At 38.8% G+C, this 20223-nt stretch overlaps 1 protein-coding gene across 1 annotated transcript in view; it reads right to left on the minus strand.

Annotated features, from left to right (window-relative positions):
• Positions 1–20223, minus strand: part of FMN1 (formin 1) — a 264605-nt gene that overhangs the window by 167523 nt on the left and 76859 nt on the right. The window contains 1 exon segment of the mRNA XM_033108537.1: positions 16484–16634. Within this exon segment, the coding sequence (XP_032964428.1) occupies positions 16484–16634 (151 nt within the window).

The following is a 20223-nucleotide window of genomic DNA, read 5'->3' on the forward strand; positions in this document are numbered from 1 at the left end:
TATCAGAGGCATGACCCAGACCTCTGAGTCATGTTTTATTGTTTTGTGTTTTAGAATTCTGCATCACAATCCCACTATCAGTTCCTGCTGTCCCAACAACCAATCTGCATGGCTATCAATGACTGGTAGAGCAAATGTTCCTTCTCTTCCCTTCTCACCTTAGTGGACCTAGCATTGAAGAGAAAAGTGAACACTTTCTATCCATTATTCCTAAGTAGCACAGGAAACGTTCCCATCCTACATAAACAGCTCTACCTACTGCAGGCAAAGCCCTTAGGGAAGTTTGGTGGAGGCAACTTTTCTAGAAAAGTTGTCTCTAGTATAAGGCAACTAAGAATTTGTGGGATAACAAAAAAACAAGACAAACAAATAAAGAAACAAAAACTCATAGACACAGACAATAATTTACAGGTTACCAGAGGGTAAGGGGGGAGGAGGGTGGTAGATGAGGGCAAACGGGGTCAAATACATGGTGATGGAAGGAGAGCTGACTCTGAGTGGTGAACACACAAAGTGATATATAGATGATGCATTACAGAATTGTACACTTGAAAGCTATGCAATTTTATTAACCATTGTCACCCCAATAAACTTTAATTAAAAAAAAAAGAATTTGTGGGATACCCTCTAGAAGTTTCATATACACGTGAATTACCAGAGACCTCATTAAAAATACAGATTCTCATTCATTGGGAATGGGATGGGACCTGTTTTGGACTGAATTACATTCCCCTAAAAAAGATATGTTGAAGTCCTAACCCACAGTAGCTGAGAATGTGACCTTATTTGGGAATAGGGTCATTGCAGATATAATTACTTAAGGTCATATTGGAGTCAGGTGGTCCCTCAATCCAACATGACTGGTATCCTTCTAAGATGGTGGCCATGTGAACAGAGAGACATGGGGGAAGAATGCCAAGTGGTGATGGAAGGCAGAGACTGGAGTTATGCAGCTGCATGTCAAGGACTACCAGAGACTGCCAGCAAACCACCAGAAGACAGGAAGAGGAGAAAGATTCACCTACCAGCTTCCGAGGGAGCATGGCTCTGCCAGTACCTTGAGGTGAGACCTCTAGTCTCCAGAACTGAGACATAAGATTTCAGTAATATTTGTTATTTTTTGTCACCCAGTTTTTGGGGTGGTCCTAGGAAACTAATACCTACAAAGCCTGAGATTCCTATATTTCTATAGGAAATATAGAAGCTACTAGGTAATGCTTCTGCTGCTGGTCTGTAGACTACATTTTGAGTAGCAAGGTGACCAGAAATATAGTATTCTGTTTACAATCACTGGCGATTAGCACAGTGCCTGATATGTACGCGTGTTGTTTATATAATCACTGATTCTCAGAGTGCTTTTGGCGAACTGGCTAAAAATTTTCCCCTTTCTCTAACAATCTCCATGGAGTCTCCTCTTAAAGCTATCTGCTCAGTCAGGGAGGGTGGCGTTCTCATATAAAGCCCATTCTAGGTACACAACAGCCATACTGCTCTCCCAAAGATTCCAAATTTAAAAGTTTGTAAAACCTTTGGATTTCCTGTCTTACCTATATCATTTCTCATTTAACATTAAGATGTCGAATCCAGTCTCATATATATATTCTTAGTGGCTCAAATAGGGCTTTTCTCTCCAAAATTTAGAGTGTTACGCTTCTGGAAAGAACACATGCTAATAATTACTCCAAGCTGGTTAGAGATAATGGGCAACAGAAAAGTTATTATCTTCAATGTCATTGTACGTCTTTGATATGATAATCATTGCATTCAAGATATCAGAAATGATGGATGGCCTTTGATTTAGAGTGTACCATGATGCAAATTACCTGGCTCTTTCCCACTCCTGTTTGGAAGGTGAAGAGCTAGTGACAGTGGGTCTCCTAGCTTTAGAGCTTTGAGCCACTCGACGGCAAAATCGGTGACAAAATTCAAAGAGAAACACTTCCTTCTTTAAAGATACCTAAGACTACTTTACTTTTTCCTTTTATGGACATACTTCACCTAGAACAACCATGCACAATCTTAATTTGCAGCCATTGCTGTAACGTACACTATTTATAACCTAAGTCATTCTACGCTGTTAACTTTCTGGCTAACTACAGTTGACATAAGTACCTCATTGCTTCTGGTAGATTCACTGAGTTTCTTCCATAAACATAAAATGATGATTCCAGGAAATGTTAGTAAGAAAGGAGAGATAAAGAGTACTGTATATACATATTTTAAAATTACTACAAGATTGTGTTAGGGCTTATGGTGTATAACCCGGCACATTCCCCCCAAGATGTAAAAATCCAAACTACTTTCAGTTTTAGGCTACCAGAGTGAAGGCCTTTCACCTTCTCTTCTCCTATAAAATCAACGAAATTATAAAACTGAGGTTCAGAAATGCAAAATCTATCTTCAGTGAAATTGTAGACACCTTTAATTTCGAAGCAGAAAACGTGAAGGCAGAAGTAGTTGGAGAAGTGGTATATTCTATGGCAGAGTGATGGAAGTACCAATTTAACTGTCTGCAGAGGAAGGCAGGACCTCGGACAGGCACAAATTAGAGGCATCAAGTGTTGGGGAAGGCAAGGGTGAAGTGGGAGCCAAATATAAGGGGATTATTTAAAAGTCAGTCTATGGTACAATTGGATACTGATGTATAATCCCATCTATCATGATCAGGAAGTGTACTTTCTAGAGAAATCACCCAGACAGATTTGGACTCACAGACATCAGGCACACAGTGGGTGGGGTCGAGGGCTTGTGCTGGAATAGGAGTAATTATCAAAATTCCACATCCTTCCTAGGCTTCTCTCTCAGAATGCTAGCAGTCAGGCTGACACTCCACTACCCAGACCCCAGTCGGGTGCCTGGAGAAATTCCATCTGGAAAAACGGATCCGTCTAAGAGCAAAGACAAACAGATCCTATCATTTGGGGATCCCCAAATGAAATGGCTGGTCTGCAACTGTTTACCCCAACTTGAGAGTCACCTTGTCCATTTATACTGAGCTCCATCCAGGTTTATCACGCCTCAATCTTACGTATAAAAGAGCAGCCAAGGATCACCAATTATTTGAAGAAATGCTCTAACATGAAATACAGAAGTCAAAACCAAAAAGTATATATGAAAAGAAACTTGGAAGAAGAAACAGAAGGAAAGTTGTAAGCAAAAGAAAATGTAAAGAAACTATAATTTTTAAACTCAGAAAATTAACTGTATTCTTTTTCTAAAATAGTAAAATGAGCTTTTATAAATTAAAATATAATTCTGAAATACAGAAATCCTTGTCTACCAAAATAGGAATTCCATAGTAACTATCTAAAATTGTAGAAGGAAGAGACAGCAGAATACATACCAGAGAGATAAGTTAAGGTGTTGAAAACTGGTGCCTCTGAGGTCCAGGTGGGAGTGGGATGGGGGCAACAGGAAACTTTTAATTTTTCTTTTAAAAGCTGTGAAATATCATACAAAGTGATAGCACATGTACATTTATGCATAGTTTAAAGGATGTCAAAAATAAACCATGTACTCACACCCCACCCTTATGAAAGTGAGAACTACTAATCCATTTGAAAGCTATCTACCTCCACAATTTTCCTCCAAAGGAACCATTCTTCTAAATTTTGTGTTTATTATTCCCTTGCTTTAAAAAAAAAAAAGTTTTGCCACAAATGTATGATTCCATAAATTTCTTTGTCTGTTCATGTTTTTGAACTTCAGACCAATGGACTCATTGTTTTGTAACTTTTCTTTTTACTGACCATCATGTTTATGAATCATCAGTGTGGATGCATCTGGCTGTATAGCATTCTGTTACGTGGCTTTACATCAGCCCATTCATCCATTCTAGTGATGATGGATGGATAGTGTTGTCATTTTCAGATTTTTGCTATCACAAACAAGCTTTTACAAACATTCTCTCATGAGTCTCTTGGTATAAATGTGTAGAAGGTGTGTACATGTTCACGTGAACTAGACAGAGCCAAATTGTTTTCCAAGTATGTGGAACAACTGACCTTTCCCTTTGCAGCAGTGCGAGTTCCTTCTTCTCAACACTCTCTCAATATTATACAGATATGCTTTTTAATTTTTGCCAACTGGTGGGTCTAAAATGGTATCTCTGCATTTCCTAGCTGCTACTTTCTTATCCTTATTATCATTTTATGTTTATTGACTGTTCATTCCGTGATAAGTTCTGTCATGTATTTTGCCCCATATTTCTGTTAGAAGGTGATCATTTCTTGTGGATTGGTAAAAATTCTACCTCTATTTTGGATAGGAATTTTTCTTCAGTTATTTATGTTACAAATGTCTTCTCCAAGCGTGTGACTTATCTTTTCATATACTTTGTGTTATCTTTTGATGAGCAAGAGCTTTTTCAATTGTAATGTAATTTTTATTTTAATTACATATTTATTTGATTTGTGCTTTTTGTGTCTTTCCCACGTAAGGTTAACAGGTACGCTCCTGTATTCTTTTTTTTTAAACTATTAACTTTTTCCTTTCTCACTCATGTGCTTGATACCCCTGCAATTAATTTTTACTCATGAAGGAGGGAGGGATCTTTTTTCTTCCTTTTGGCCACATATATACTGACTTTTAAATTTTTAAATAGTCAATTTTACCCACTGAAATGAGATACACAAATGTCATATATTAGTTTTCTGTATATGCATGGATCTGTTCCTGAACCTTCAGTTCTTTCAACTGACCTTTGTTTTGTTAGTTTGTTTTTCTGTGCCTATTATCATACTATAGCTACCTTACTACGTATTCCTTAATTTTTATTGAGGTAGAATATGTATCCCATCTGGTTTTTTTCCTAGAGTTTTTTTTTATCTTTCTGAATTTTATGTTCATTATTCCCTTGCTTTTAAAAAAAATAGTTTTGCCACAAATGTATGATTCCTTATAATTCTTGGGCTTTCGTGTTTTTAACTTCAGACCAATGAAATCATTCTTTTGTGAATTGATAGTTTTACTAAACATCATGTTTAAGATTGTTTTCGTAAGGTTATTTTTGAAAATTTGCTCTTCTATACAAATTTTTAGAACAAGCTTGTCAAATTCCAAATTATCCTATTTAGATTTTGAATGAAATTTCTTTGAAGCTAGACATCAATTTGGGGTGAACTGACATCTTTACAATGTTGGTTTTCCTGTTCGTGAAGAGAATATGTCCCTCCTTTTATTTAGGTCTACTTGAATGCTTTCAATACAATAATTTTTTTTATAGATTGCTGGATTCAGTCTACTAATACTCTGTTTAGGATATTCACATCTATATGACAGAGATTGGCCAGTCATTTTTCTTTTATTTCCTGTCCTTGCCTAATAGTGTTATAAATATAATACACTAGTTTGTTCAAAGAACAAACTTTTGACTATATTGATCTTTACTGTATTAAATTTTAAAAAAAAAGTTTTCGTTCTTGAATCTTTTAGAATATATTAGGTTGAACCACATGAAATTATAAATATTTGATCATATTTGACCTACAAAAATGGCTTTTCTTGTTGTGCATCCCAATATTTCCTTCTAATTTCTTTGTGCTTTTTTTCCCTAGCTATTAATTTTGGAAGCTTAATTTATTTTTGACCTTTATCTTTTCTAATATAATCACTTATGACCATACGTTTTGGCTATATTGTATGAGTCTTGATAACCAGTATTTTTATTTTTTGAGTTATAAGTGTTGTCTGAGCACCACTGTAATTTGTCTCTTGATTCACGAGTTATTTATAGATGTGAACATAAATTTTAAATGGCAAGTTTTATGTATGAATATATTTAGGTTGTATATTTGTTATTGATATATGATTTCTAACATTTCATTTTGATCAGAGGATGTGCTCTGTATGAAAAATTGCTTGAAATTTGTTGAGATTTGCAGGATCATTGCTTTTTCTTAAGTCTCTTAATACTACTTGACTTTTAAATTATATGTTTTACACTGACAACAGATAATAGCTAATTCAGTCTATTCCATTGTTAATATAGAATCAACCTAAAATATCATACTTTAAGAGTTTCGTCATCATCTAAATCAGCCATTCTAAACATGTTTATATTTATTTATTTAAAGCCTATCATATTCTAAAGGATTTAAGGAGGCTAACGGCCGGCCCTCTTAAAATGGTACCACACAGATTACCACGAAAACCAAATAAAAGTTGTAGTAGAAAATAGAAACAAATTTGATTGTCTTTTTGTTCTATTGCATGGTTTTCTCTTGCACACCTTGAGGACATTCATCTCTGAGCATCTAGCTTAAATTCATTTGCTCTAATTACATAGTTGTGTCCCAGTGGGACACGCACAAAGAAATGATAGGGTACAAGGAGCTCAGGTAGCTCTCTGGGGCCCAGGGGCTATCATTGAATTTGAAATGAGGCTTCTGTTGTCCTCTAAGGGTGACATTAGAGGATTTTTTTCTCAGTCTTCCTACTCCTCATAGTAATAATGACAGTGGTGATAGCATGGTGGCAGCAACAAACATTCTGCGTCACACGTAAAGCTAAACACTTCACATAGATTAGTTTAATTATCCTAATCACCTTTTGAAGGGGGCACTATTGTTATTCTCACTTCACAGGCATAGGAACTGCACAGAGGAGTCTTAGAGAGATGAAGGGACTTGCTCCGTGGATAAAGTGATGACTCAGAAAGAAAAAGCCAGGCCGGTATGGTTTCAAGACACCCCTGGTGAACCACTACGGGACTCCCTTCCATACGTAGACTAGCTGTGACTCTGGGTGCACGGGGCCTGCTGGAGGAAGCAGTGGGCTAGAGACCTGGAGCTCAGGCCTCTACTACAGCTCTGTCACTGGCTTCCTGGTGGCTCTGAGGCAAACACCAAGATCTCAGGTGATAGGTGTCAACTCCCTGTGCTGGTCTGAGTCCTAGCTCCTTCTCCGTGTACCTTTAGGCTCACAGGTTCATCCCGTTCTTTGGTGGCAATTGAAAGGCTGAATTGCTCAGATATCTCCCCACCCGGAGAGTACACATAATGCACAATAAAAGCATCCCATGGCAGAGTTTCTCCAATGTCTTACTTACTAAATCATTCCAAACATCATATGCTTTAGGCATTTTGCTGCTACATTCTGAATCACATTCTTCTCTAATCAACACTCTCAATGTCTCATTTTTTCCCATTAGTAAGATGATTATAGTACAAAGTGAACTATTTATAATGAGCCCCAGCTCAAGCAATGTGGCTTTCGGTTGGCTTCATCTTAAATAAATCTTTCTTTGTTAATTAATGTACCTTATCCCAGTGTTGTAAGTAACATTTTTCCTGAACTGGACGGGGAAGAAGAGAACCACACCCAGGGTGGAGGATCCAAAAATCTTCAGAATCAATATGAATGCACTAACCATTTGAAAGTAAAGTTTAAAAGTTTTTGTGCTTGTTGTAAACTAAGGAAGTTGTACAAGAGAGTAAAAAGTGATGTGATAATTAGGTCATGAATTAACCCCCTGGTACCTGCAGCTCTATACTAGTTTTAAAGACCTCCTTCTCACCTCCTAGGATATTTTGCACATGCAAAATGCCTAATGTGACTAATAAGGTACCTAGCATAAAAGTTAATTAACGAAAATGAAAACACTAAAACTCAGGTTATTTAGTAACCAGGGCCTGGAGCCAGATCCCAATTAAACCACTCTTCTGGTGAAGGAAGGGATCAAAATGCCCAATAGGTTCCATCTGGCTGCTTTCTGTGGGTCAGTCTAGAGTCTCATGTCCTTTTCTTTTGTTTTTTAAGGAGGGTGCAGCTCACAGAGGGCCATGTGGGGATCGAACCAGCAACCTTGGTGTTAAGAGCACTGCCCTCTAACAAACTGAGCCAACCGGGCACCCAACTCATGTCCTTTTCAAACTAGTCTTGCCACCCTCTCTGTTCCATTGCTACGAAGAGCTGAGGGCAGCAGTCCCGATCAACCTTGTCCTGGGAAACTTCCAGGCTCTCCCACTCCAAGTGCAAGGGGCCTGGCCGCTAAGGCATCCAGCTAGAAGCAAGCATGATTCACTAGCTTTTCCCAGCTCAATCCCTTCTGTCATTCATGCCACTAAAGGGGCTCCTAACCCTCCAATCCCATTTGTACCCCACTGAGGAGATCTGATAATGGTCCTGGCAGAGCTGTGGCTTTTCATAACTTCTGGCAGGGGCCTCAATGACCCAGAACATGGCTACACACATGATTTCTTCTCATACTGTCTTTGTAAATTGACCATGGCTAACCTTGCTGCCCTAATCAGATCAATCAGAATAACATTTCTTTAGCTGCTGCACGCTGGCAGCCTCCTAGGCTGAGGCGTGACTCAGAGTCAGGCTCAGATACTGAAGGCAGATTTTTGAGTTTCCAGTGGTCTCAGGTTACTTTGCTTTTATCACAGTTGGTGAGCTTTGTAAGACCCGTGTTTACAGCCATGCAAATTAGCCTCAGCTGGAGAGAAATCAGGTCAGGCCCAAACGAAATCAAGCTCTGGGCCAAAAGGTATGTTATCAAAAATTGAAAGCGTGGCCATAGTACGGGGGTCAAGCCAGACTGTCCTAAGAAACACGTGGGCCACTTTGTCTGGTATAACTTGAACTTTTGGCTTGGCCCCTGGACCCTGAAAACTCTGAGAGATGGAAGGGAAAATGGTAAAGGGTCACACAAACCAGTGGAGGCTGGCAAGCTCAACAAATGGCTGCTGTTGCCAAATGCATTTTCTGTTAAATAAAGACAAGTGTGAGAAGAGAAATATCGCATCTTTGAAAGAAGAAACATTGTGATTGTGAGGCTAGTTTGTAGTATATCTCATGTTACTCACTGACTAGGCAAGGTCCAAATTCAAAGTTTTATTTTACTCACATACTTGTACACACTCAGTTTTAAAATGTATGTGTGAAGATATGATATGAAGATATAGATATGATCTGATACGTTGCATCTAGAAAACATCTTTAAAAACATACACTCCAGGTGTCATGACAGTTACAGAAACTAAGGCCAGAGAGGTTACATGCCTGGACACACGATAGCAGCTAACTACCAGTTACCTTCCAAAAGAGGTTTCTGGAGCTTTTCCATTGCCATTTTTCCCATGATATTTCTAGTCCTTCAGTACCCCAGTACATAAAGAAAGTTAGATTAAAATAATTCTTCAATGCATTTGTGACTCTTAAGACCTGGGGATGGGGGAGGCACATGTTATTAAAATCCTAACAATTAATCTAACAATTTTTCTCCAAGCTCCCACGTACTCATACAATACGGTGCCAGTGGTGTCAGGCAGCTCGATCTATTGGATCGGGCCTGGACCTACGTGCTGAGATGATGGTTCACAGGTGAATCTCTTGTCCATCTGCCCTTTAATAAACAAAACAAAAGTTAGTGGGTCTTAAGTGTCCCCATTTGCAAAGTAGAAGTAATGGCCTGATGGTTGGAATTCATCTAATTAAAGCTCTCATCTTTTGACAGATGAGAGACATGAGACCCAGGAAATTTAAAGGACTTGCCCAAGATGCAACAGCTGGTTAAGAGCAGAACTAGAAGTAGAAACCAGGTCTACTGACACCAAAGCCAGTGTGCTTCTGTCACTAAACAATGACCAGAGAAGAAAATTCAGACTTCTCTGAGTGAATTTACATCAGGGCTGGAAGTTTAAATCAGACCAAAAGACCATGTGCCAGGAAACTAAGAGCACAGGCTCTGTGGCTGTGGCCGGATTCATTTCCTTATCACTTAAGAGCTGCGTGATGCTGGCCCAGTTACGTAACCCCTCTAGGCTCCAGCTTCCTCACCTACAACGTGGGAATAACAACAGCAACTATCCTGCTGGGTTCTTGTGATGATTAAATAAGCTAATACATGCCAAGCACTTAACCGAAAAACACTTAGGAGCTGAGCATTAACTATTATTATTACTATTGGAATCTTCACTTGAAAGATACTATGAAAATCCAAGGGTATCGAGACGTCTCTCTGTCCATGTAAAACGTGTCCCTGTGAGAACACGTGGATGTGCAGGGGCTGTGTTTGACCTTTGTGTATATTGGAGATGCGTGCACTTTGCGAAGCATTTATGAGTTTAGTAGCAAAAGCAGCCATGTGACCTGGGTTTGTGACTTAAACATACATATAAGATTCTGCCTACTCTTGTTACTTCTCACATACTTCCAAGCTTAGAAGTGGAGGCCGGAGGAAGCACCGCCACAATCAAAGTACCAATACTGGCACTCACCCTGAAACTACTGTCGAGCCCCAGCCCGTGTCATAGTCTTAGCAAAAAGCCTGTATTAATCATAAATGAATGATGTCCAGGAAAATTCAGGCAAGGCTTCAAAACTTTCCTCAGCTAGAAGGAAAGGAAAAATACTTTTTAAAAATACAAATACTTATAATGGTTCTCTCATAGCCTATCTTGTAATCTCCAATCATTCTTTGTTTTCCAATTAGATAATCCCAAATCTATAGTCAAATAAATCTGCACTCCCTTTAGATATGAAAGATTTAAAAAGTTGTGTGTGTGTGTGTGTGTGTGTGTGTTTCCAGAATCAATCCCAAAGGAGCTAAGTCTAATACTTCATAAATTTTATACTGCAGTCATTCATTCCAAGCACTGGAACTATGCCTACTAGCGATTTCTATTCTACTAATACCTCCAAGCCTTTCTAATATGCATTTGGCTCCCAATACTTTGTGTGGATAATTTGCTGTGAAATTTGGCCTCATGGTCCACAATAAAGAGGTTTAACAAGACTAAAGAGGGTGCAGAGGGGCAGTCACTCTCTTGTAGGTTCCATTTCTCAGTGCGCTGGGACAGAAGCTAATTTAGCTCTACATCTCAGCATTCTAAGGTGCCCTCTTGTGGTTTGGGGTAGGCAATGAGCATGCTAGTGATACTGCCGCTGGCTGGAGATGCAAGTCCCGATTAAGTTACTGTTTAACAGCCAACAAGAGAAACATAGCTGAACTCCAAGAATAATATTCAGATTCAACATTCTGAAGGCATCATTGATCTCTGCACTTGACAAGTTCTAACCACCTTTTTCTTTTTTCAATAAGCAAATAAAGTCAAAGTACAACTTAACTTTTTGGGCCATCTTATTTCCGAATAAAATTTACAAGACAGAATTTTTGTAAACTGATGTCTGTCATAGACGAAATGCTCCTGTTTGCTTTCAGTATATTTGACCAGTCAGGGCCCTTTAAGGTGAAGAATAGGAAAGCCCTGGTCGCTCCAGCTATCACTCAAGGAATCTGGACATAGCACTAATGAATGACCTCAAGGTCATCTATTGGTGCAATCAACACACGGGCAACTTATTTCACTCATTTCTACAGATGATAACCTTTAACCTCACTGTTCATTTTTCAAACCCATGAGAAATATAAAGGGGTGTGCAAACTCATCCCCATTCCTGGGACGGGGGCCGGGCGGATGCACATACCTTACCAAGGCAGCTAGAGAAATTATCTTTGTACACAAAAGCTGAAATTATATAAACTTGGAAGGCAACAGGTTTTGAAACCCTATAAATTTATGTTCAGGCTTCCAAACAATGTTCTCCTTCCACCCTTCTCCCCTCCCCACTAAACTGAGACACCAAGTCTGGGATTTGAGAATTACAGCTATGATCCTCGCCAAAGTGACCAAATTACAACTGATGGCTTTTGGCTCCAGGACGTTTCAACAGACTCTTGTCTGCTGAACCATCACAACCTCTCCCCACCCAGCCACCCCCCACCCCAAAGTGCTCAGGGAAGAGCCATTATTTCATTATTCTTAAGAAATATCTATCAAAGAGGCCGAAGGAGAGGAATGATTTTATGTATCTTACAGAGGGGGGAAGAAGCATAGAAAATTATTTATAATTCAAAGTGAGATCATGACATCTCAAAAGAAGAAGACTATTGGCAGGTCTTGCTGATTTTCGGAAAGTTGTTGGGCAAGTTTAGAAAGCAACTGGAAAGTTTATCAGAGTAGCTGCTTCCTTGACAGGCACCAGGAGAAAGAATCTCAGACAATGAAGGCAGATTTCTGGCTCCTTGTCAAGGTGTTGACCTACCTTTCCCAGAAACAAACGTAATTTAGAGGCAGTGTAAATGTGGGCATATTGACAGTGAAAACTCTTATTTTACAGTGCAAAAACACTGCATAAACCAAAGCAAGATGAACTACCAGCTGTCTGTATGTGTCATTAGAGGGAGACGTGAAATCCTATAAATATTGAAAAACAGGAATAGTGTAGAGATTAACATTTGCAAATAGTTTCAGGAATCGATATACTAATGTTTTAAGGGCTCTGACAACCTTGTGGGAATCAACAATGTTCAAGAACTTCTTTGCAAAACTTTCACATTAGTTCATAAACTAAGAGATGAATACATAGTTCTGGAGGATACTTTCCTAACCATGATTTCATTTTATCCTTGTAACAACCCTGTAAAGAGTGGCTATTCCTCATTTTATAAGAGAAGGAATCAGCGTGGGAAAGTTAAATGACTTGTTCTGAAGGTTAGCACAGAGCAAAAAATAGGAGACAGTACTAAGTGTTGGTGGTGCCAACAAGAGCTGATGCTTTGAACTCTGCTTCTCAATCTGGTGGTTGCTATGTTTGCAGTGGCCGAGTGGTCTGGTGTCACAAATGAGCTTGGCACAGGCTTGAGTGTCCAATACAAATTTGTGAGGGTTAGTATTTATTTATATAGCTAATATTTAAAATACTGATAGAGTCAAAGGGAAACAGCGCCAAATCTACGTTGTTTCGTTGTTGGAGTTACACGTAAAACATCTTTTTATTCAGAGATTTGGCTTTCTATTGGGAGACTTTGAAGAAAACTGGGTAATTTCACAATGTTGGAAACATTTGGGACTAGCACAAGGAGCTGTATTTTGTTGATGAATTTAATAACGGCTACTCTCACTTATAAACGTCAGATCAATCACCCCAATAAATGCTGTTAACGTCATCAGTGTGGCAAATGACTGCTTAAGTAAAGGGGAAATGAATGCGGTGAGGCTCTTGTACATCCTTTCAAGTGTTCGTCATTACTGATGTCTTCCCAGTTAAAAGTGTGCAAACTCCATCTCCATCTTCCTAGGTCTCAGTTTCTCCTGTGCCAAATGGGGGTACTGAATTAGATGATTGGTAAGGTTCCTTCTAATTCTTAGACTATATGATCTTATAGAACAGGATACCTGCCCAATGTAAGGATATATATATATCTGTTTACTTTCATCCAGCTCCACTGATGGGGACTTCACATGCTAGTACAGAAGATGAAATGGTATCTGAGTGCAGCAGAATCTTGACAGTTATTTCTGAATGGGGAACATGGAATGTGAAGAGGGATGAAAGCCATTTCAGAGATGTTCACTTGTATGTCTAAGCGCTGGCTGAGCCCCCGCAGCCAAGACTGAGATACTACAATCTCCAACATGTACTCCACTTCAGTCATTATAGAAGGCCTGTTTGGCAAGTGTCTTTCTGGTCATCTTGTATGGGAACCATTCTGTGGTTAAGCTGATGAAGTTGGCCCCAGTGCTGAAACTCCTCAGCTGCTCGCAACCTCTAAAATTCACTTTCATTTTTATTTTAAGAGAAAAGAAAACAAACATCTGACTCTCTGAAGAGACCAAGGGATCCATCTTGATGCTGGAAATCTGAACACAGGCATGGAGGGAAGGCTTATACGAGGCAGGTTTAGTTTTCTGGTGTTTGATTCAGCTCGCTATTTTCTTTAAAACTTAAAATCTCAGCACTAAGGTAGACCACAAATCTCACCGAAAACTCCAAGCAGCCTCAAGCATCAAGCCCAGCAGCCCTACATTCTTGCCTCTACTTAAAGGAAAAAGTGGAGACTACACATGTGTAGATTATGTGGGGTAACGGTAACCCCACAGCTCAGAAGGATTAAAGAGTTCAAATGAAGGGTATTTTTCTCCTCAGACAGTGAAACAAAATAAACACATCAAGGACTAACTGCCTTAGTGAAAATCCTTTGTTGAATCAAACGATTATGAGATAAGAAATAAGAATAAACAACCAAATGCTTTGATGTTTAAAAAAATATTCATTTACCAAAACAAAAATAATTAGTTTTCTGACTAAGCAACACGTTACCAAGCATCCAGAGAGAGAAACAAAAGAAGTGCATAATAGCAATCTGTGAAGAAAGAGAGAACAAAATTAAGTTTAATATGATGTTGCCCAAGAATGCATTTAGCGAAGTTCCTGGTTAGTCACGGAAGGCTTCCTGGAAGTGGCGAATTGAAGCAAGCTTTGGGATATAAAGATTCTTCTTTTACCTTTTATATAGAAACTATCATCTTCGGTTTCTGTAGATGGCATTTAAAAAGCCAGCTGGCCTATAAAGCACACTTGTTTCCACCTCTAAATGCGTGGGCATACATTTTATGTAGTAGATCAGTTGACTTTTTGCCTGGAACTAATGGTTTTAGTAGAAAATTTCAAATTGTTCCATGTAATATGTCCTTTTAAAAGATTTCTTGTGAAATTTAATTACTATATGGACCAAATTTTTCTCATGAAAACACAATTCCAATGGACTGCAGAGGTGAAAAATTCTGACCACGATTTTCATTCAGAATTCAAGTCAGTGGGAAAAATCTAATTTGATTCACAGGAAACTGCATTCAGACTTTTGCCACGTTTCTCTCCTGTAAAGCACAGCTGATTTCATAATCCTAATGTTACTTGAGATATCAACCAACAGATGAACCCCATTATATAATTCAAGAATGAAGAATTGACGATGATCTCACTAAATATTACACACTTTTCCAAACACTTCCTCAAACCCTCCTAGATTTGAATGTCACAACATACTGGTGGGTCAGGTAGACTCAGATATTATTGATCCTCTTTTACAGAAAAGGGAAAATACGGCCTCGAGAAGGTAGGCAACCGACCCAAGCTCACATAGCAAATCAATAGCAGAACCACCTCGTTTACTTTTTCCTCAACACCCTCCGTGCTGTTATCAAAACACCAATACTAAGAAATAACAGCAGTAGTAGCAGCAACAGTAGCAAAACAAGAGTAGCCATCCTCGGCTGAAGGCTGACTATGTGTGTCATACACTAGGCTATGATGTTTATAAAACCTCGTTAATAATGACTTAGAACAACAGTCAGAGCAGACATCATCTCACGTGATGGTTAGGGGACCGAGGCAAGGAGTGGAAGAACTTCAACGTAGGTCACATAGCCAGTGACTGACACAGCTGTGATTCAACTTCACAGCTATCTGACTGTTTGAGAATCTTGAACTTGTTTTCCGACAGGCTGACTGGTGGCCTCAGATTTTAGGTCCTCAAATCTTTGCTCGAATGTCACCTTTCTCAGTGAGGACTATCCTGTACACTCTATTTAAACTGCAGCTCCATCCCCTCCGTGCCAAACTGGTGCTCCTTACCCTGCTTTGTCACATGGTTCAATTTTCGTTTTTAATGTTGATTGTTAATATAAGCTCCACAGGGCAAGAATCTTTGTTTTGTTTTGTTTTGTTTTTCAGCAACATATCCCATATGTTTAAGCAGTGCTATCCAATAGAACTTTTTGTAATGACAGAAACGTTTTATATCTGGGCTACATGGGAGCCACTTGTCAAAGAACAAAACTGAAAAGTGGCCAGTGCCCCAGAAGGACTGCCTTTTTTTATTTCATGCAATTTTACTAATTCAATTTAAACAGCCACAGTTTTTTTTTTTTTCATAGAATGGCTGAAAAAACTCCATATTAAATTAAGAAAATATGAATGGATAAAGCTGTTGTGGTATATACACACAATAGTATATATTCAGCAGTAATAGTATTAGTATTCAGCAGAATACTATTCAGCAGAATAGTATTCAGCAGTAAGAAAGGATGAAATAGGACCATTTGTGACAACACGGATGGATCTTGGGATTATAACGCTAAGCAAAATAAGTCAGACAGAAAAAGTAGAGAACCATATGATCTCACTGATATGTGGTATATAAAACCGAAAACAACAAAAGAACAAGACAAACAAATAAGAATCAAAAACTCATAGACACAGACAACAGTTTAGTGATTACCAGAGGGTAAGGGGTGTGAGGGGTGGGAGATGAGGGTAAAGGGGATCAAATATATGGTGATGGAAGGAGAACTGTCCCTGGGTGGTGAACACACAATGTAATTTATAGATGATGTAATACAGAATTGTACACCTGAAATCTATGTAACTTTACTATCAATTGCCACCCCAATAAACTTTAATTAAAATAAGTAAATAAATAAATAAAAAATAAGAAAATAGCTTGAAGTCAGATGATATGACCAAAATAGCAAGCACACATTCTCAATTACTGGCTCCTTTTTGTCCTCAGTGATTCAAAACCTTCCAAACCTTTTTTGAAAATAGAGGGAAAGCAAACCAGCAGCACATAACAGATTCCCATGTATGACAAAAAATATATATAATTACAATGATTACTATAATCACTAAATACCTTTTTGACCTTGTTTTTTTTCTCATAAGTCTCTGACAGAGGTTTTTTCTTCTGCTGAGTTGTGTCTTTGGAGAATAAATACTCAAATTCACTAGTATCCCGAATATCAGGTTCTTCCAAGGAATCCCATAGCGTTGGTGTAGCGTTTTGGCTTAAAAGAGAAAATGACAAGTTAAACTTAAGAACCAAAACAGGAGAGAATAAAATACAATAAAATCTGTAATTCATTTTTTAACTCATTAAAAAATACACACACACACACACACACACACACACACACACCCTAATACACCTTGGAGAAAAGGTTTTGGTGTTACACTTTTTTTCTAAAAGCCAAAATATACCATAGAACATTAAAGCAAATATACATTTTGAAAAGAGAATGGTCATTAGACACAATCAAAGAGAGAGAGAGAGAGAGATCTAGAGAAATTTGTGGGACCGGAAATCCTGGGATTCAGATTACTGAGGCCTTGTAAGCTGCTCCTCCCTTAGTGTGTGGCATTTCCATGATAGATAAAAATGGGCATCATATAAATACTGAAAGATAATCCATTTTAAGGCACTGATGGGATGTTCTTAATTGGAATGAAAATGGAGTACTAAGGTGAAGATTTACCCTCTCTTTGGATTTCTTCTGCTGGTTTTAAATATGGTTTTCAGGTCAACTCAGTGCAGGACCCATAATGTGCAAACAGGCTGTGCTCATTTAGACATACTTGATTTATAATACCTTGCCCCAGTGACAGTAGTAACAAAACAAACCAGGAAACTCCACGGAACCAGCCCCCACTAGGATTTCAACTGAAGCAGCCATGGGGAGACTGTTTTGTTTTGTCTTTGAAAAACAGGGGACCCCTAGTTTTGAAACAAAGAAAGGAAAAAAGATATGGAAAATTGGGTACAGAAGAACTGCCTCTGACAGCTGACTCAGGTGATTTCCTCTCCAGGCTTCCTTCAGCCAGAACACATTTTCTTTCAAATGTCCACTTTCTTAGTTTCTTATCTTATTTTAAAACACTTTGAATGCCCACAGACAGAAAAAAAATAATGTCTCATCTCCGTCTTTATCGTTTTTCTAATACACGTATATGCTATTATCCATAATATCTATAAGTACTTACCTTATGTATTTTCTCAGTCAATGAAAACTAAAAGATGTATTATTACATGGGGTGGTCCACACACTTTTTTGATACTAAAAGGTGATTTTCACATTCAAACCTGTTGGGAATACTGGTTTTTCAGATCTGCATGTTCACATTTTGCTATAGGTCTGCCTTTCCCACGAAATAATGACATTTTGGTTCTGGCCACATTCACTTCTCTCCACATTTTTTAATTATAATTTTTCTAATATAACATTTGAGCCATTTAAGAGTATATATGTGACATATGTAAGTTATAACGTACAATTGTGTAATAAATACCTATGAAATCATCACCCAAGGGCTAGAAGATTTCTAATAAAGTACATATGATGCGTCCATGTGCTCCTTCCTCAGCCACCACCCTCTGCCAAGTACTTAATTAAGTTCCATTTGAAACAGTTAACACCATTAATGTTAAGTGCTTATCTCAGCTGCACTCAGGAAGGCGGACCTTGATGGGAGAAGACAGTCAGGGAATTTTGCAGCACGCAGCCGGTTAGGGGCTACTGGTCTGGGCTTCATACAGATACTTAGAGGGAGGTGGTGGGATGCATCAGGCACATTTCAGACCTATCCCCACCGTCTCCTGCACCTGGACTGCTTGGCCCCAGCTCCGAGGACTCTGAGCTCAGGCCAGTGTGACTAGTGCTATAACTTACTCATATTCTGGAGTCAATTGGCTTTGGCAGTCAGGTGGAGCACTGTATCACCATGTACAACATTGTTCCTATGGGAAAATACACTTCTAACAACGAGTGGAAGAATTTTGGAATACCACCCCTCAATGAGTTGGGGGTAACTGGCATTTCGTGGGCAGTAACAAGGACTCGCTCACAGTGGATCATCTGCCATTATGGTCAACTCTTTTCTGACCACTGAACATACAATTCTAGCTCAGAAAAAGAAGAGGAAGGCAGTAGAAGAAAGAAGAAGGAAGGAAGAGTGGGCAGGGAAAGAAGGAGAGTCAGGGAAGGAGGGAGGATTGGGGAGAAAGACAAAGCTGGTGGGAGAGAGAACATATTCACTAGGAACATAGATATCAGGAAGCCGAAAAAGTAGATTGATGAGAATTGCTGTTTCTTTAACTCAATGTCCCTTCCCTGTTCTAGAAACCAGAAAACACACACCAAGGAAAGCAAAAATTGCTTTCAGTTCATGTTGGTAGTGAAAAGCAATCTAGGTGGATGAGAGGCAGTATACATACAATGGAGAAAATTAATATTATACTCCTGGTTCCCCAGAAGACAAAGACCAAAATTTATCATGTGTACTACAGTATACAAAGTGCTTAACCCTCTGATGGGACAAAATATTAAAATACCATTTCATCTCCTTTAAAAGAACACATCCCGGATAACTTTACTCTTGTCCATAAATGAATACTACAAAGAATCTTTTGACCGTTTTAGTTTAAAAGAAGTCGTCCTGCTCTGAGGTACAAAAACATTTGAGGTACCCATAATAAGAGACGAAGTGTGTGGTGCAACAGAAGTGCCCATGTTGAGTCTTCACACACCACCTTGGGGGAAGTCTTTCCTCACCCCCCAAAATCATGTTCACCAAGCAGGGCTCTCCTGATGTCCTAGCTCAGGAAAGTTAGTACGTTCATCTATCATACTTTGCATGTTGCTCAAAACTGAAGCCCTAAATTTATGGTAAAACTAGTAAGAGCTTGAGCATTTCACTGCTTTCTTCCTCAAAATGGCCAAATACATAAAGGAAGGAAAAACACAGACAAGGATGCTCTCCAGCTTGGCTTTGTCCCACCTTGCAACAAAGGTGGGTGAAGGGCCTGTATCTCCCCCAGAGGCCCTGTTACACCGCGGCTGTGGTCTGTGGTGTTGGTTGCTCATGAAGCCTTGTGGGAAATGAAACGGAGGCAGACTAGTGAGACCCAGGTGTGGACAGCTCCGTCTGCTGTCATAACACGTTACTCCAGGGCTGACAGGTGGGATTCATCACCCTGGAAAGGCTGCGCAGTAATTTGAGGACACTAATAAGGAAACACAACTCCACATAAATATTCTGGGAAATTATTTCTTAGGAAATGTCATCTGAGTTTTAAATGGGAACACTAGTACGTACTTTAGCTAATGGTAGAAGTTATTTCAGGATCATCTCATAGTTTTGTTTTGTTTTGGTTTTGTTTTAACCATTCATTTGGGAAATTATAAAGTATCAGCATTAAAAATCAGGATTTTCCCCACATAAACTCTTGGCCCTATTTTTTGGAGAGAGGAAATGGGCCAAATATGAAGTATATAATCAACTTAGTTCGCCATATGCTTAGTTTTAAGGTATTCCCCCCACTTCTTCTATAGTGACTTCCAGTTGCCTTATACTTGTGAATTGGATATTATTTTATTCAATATCCTGCGTTCCCCAAGAAAAATGCTACATAAATTGAAAAATTCACCACCACATCTTGATTTGTGAATAAGTTCAAAAACCTTAATTTAAAAAATGTGTTCTATAGTTTCTGTTCTTTGCAAGCAAATGAACTTCAAACCTAGAGAGTAGTCAAGAAGTGACACAGCATCTCTCATTGTCCTCTTGACAGGCTCTGAAATGATGCAGAAGAAATCCTAT

This window comes from Rhinolophus ferrumequinum, chromosome 6 (assembly GCF_004115265.2).
Source record: "Rhinolophus ferrumequinum isolate MPI-CBG mRhiFer1 chromosome 6, mRhiFer1_v1.p, whole genome shotgun sequence".
Classification (NCBI taxonomy): Eukaryota; Metazoa; Chordata; class Mammalia; order Chiroptera; family Rhinolophidae; genus Rhinolophus; species Rhinolophus ferrumequinum.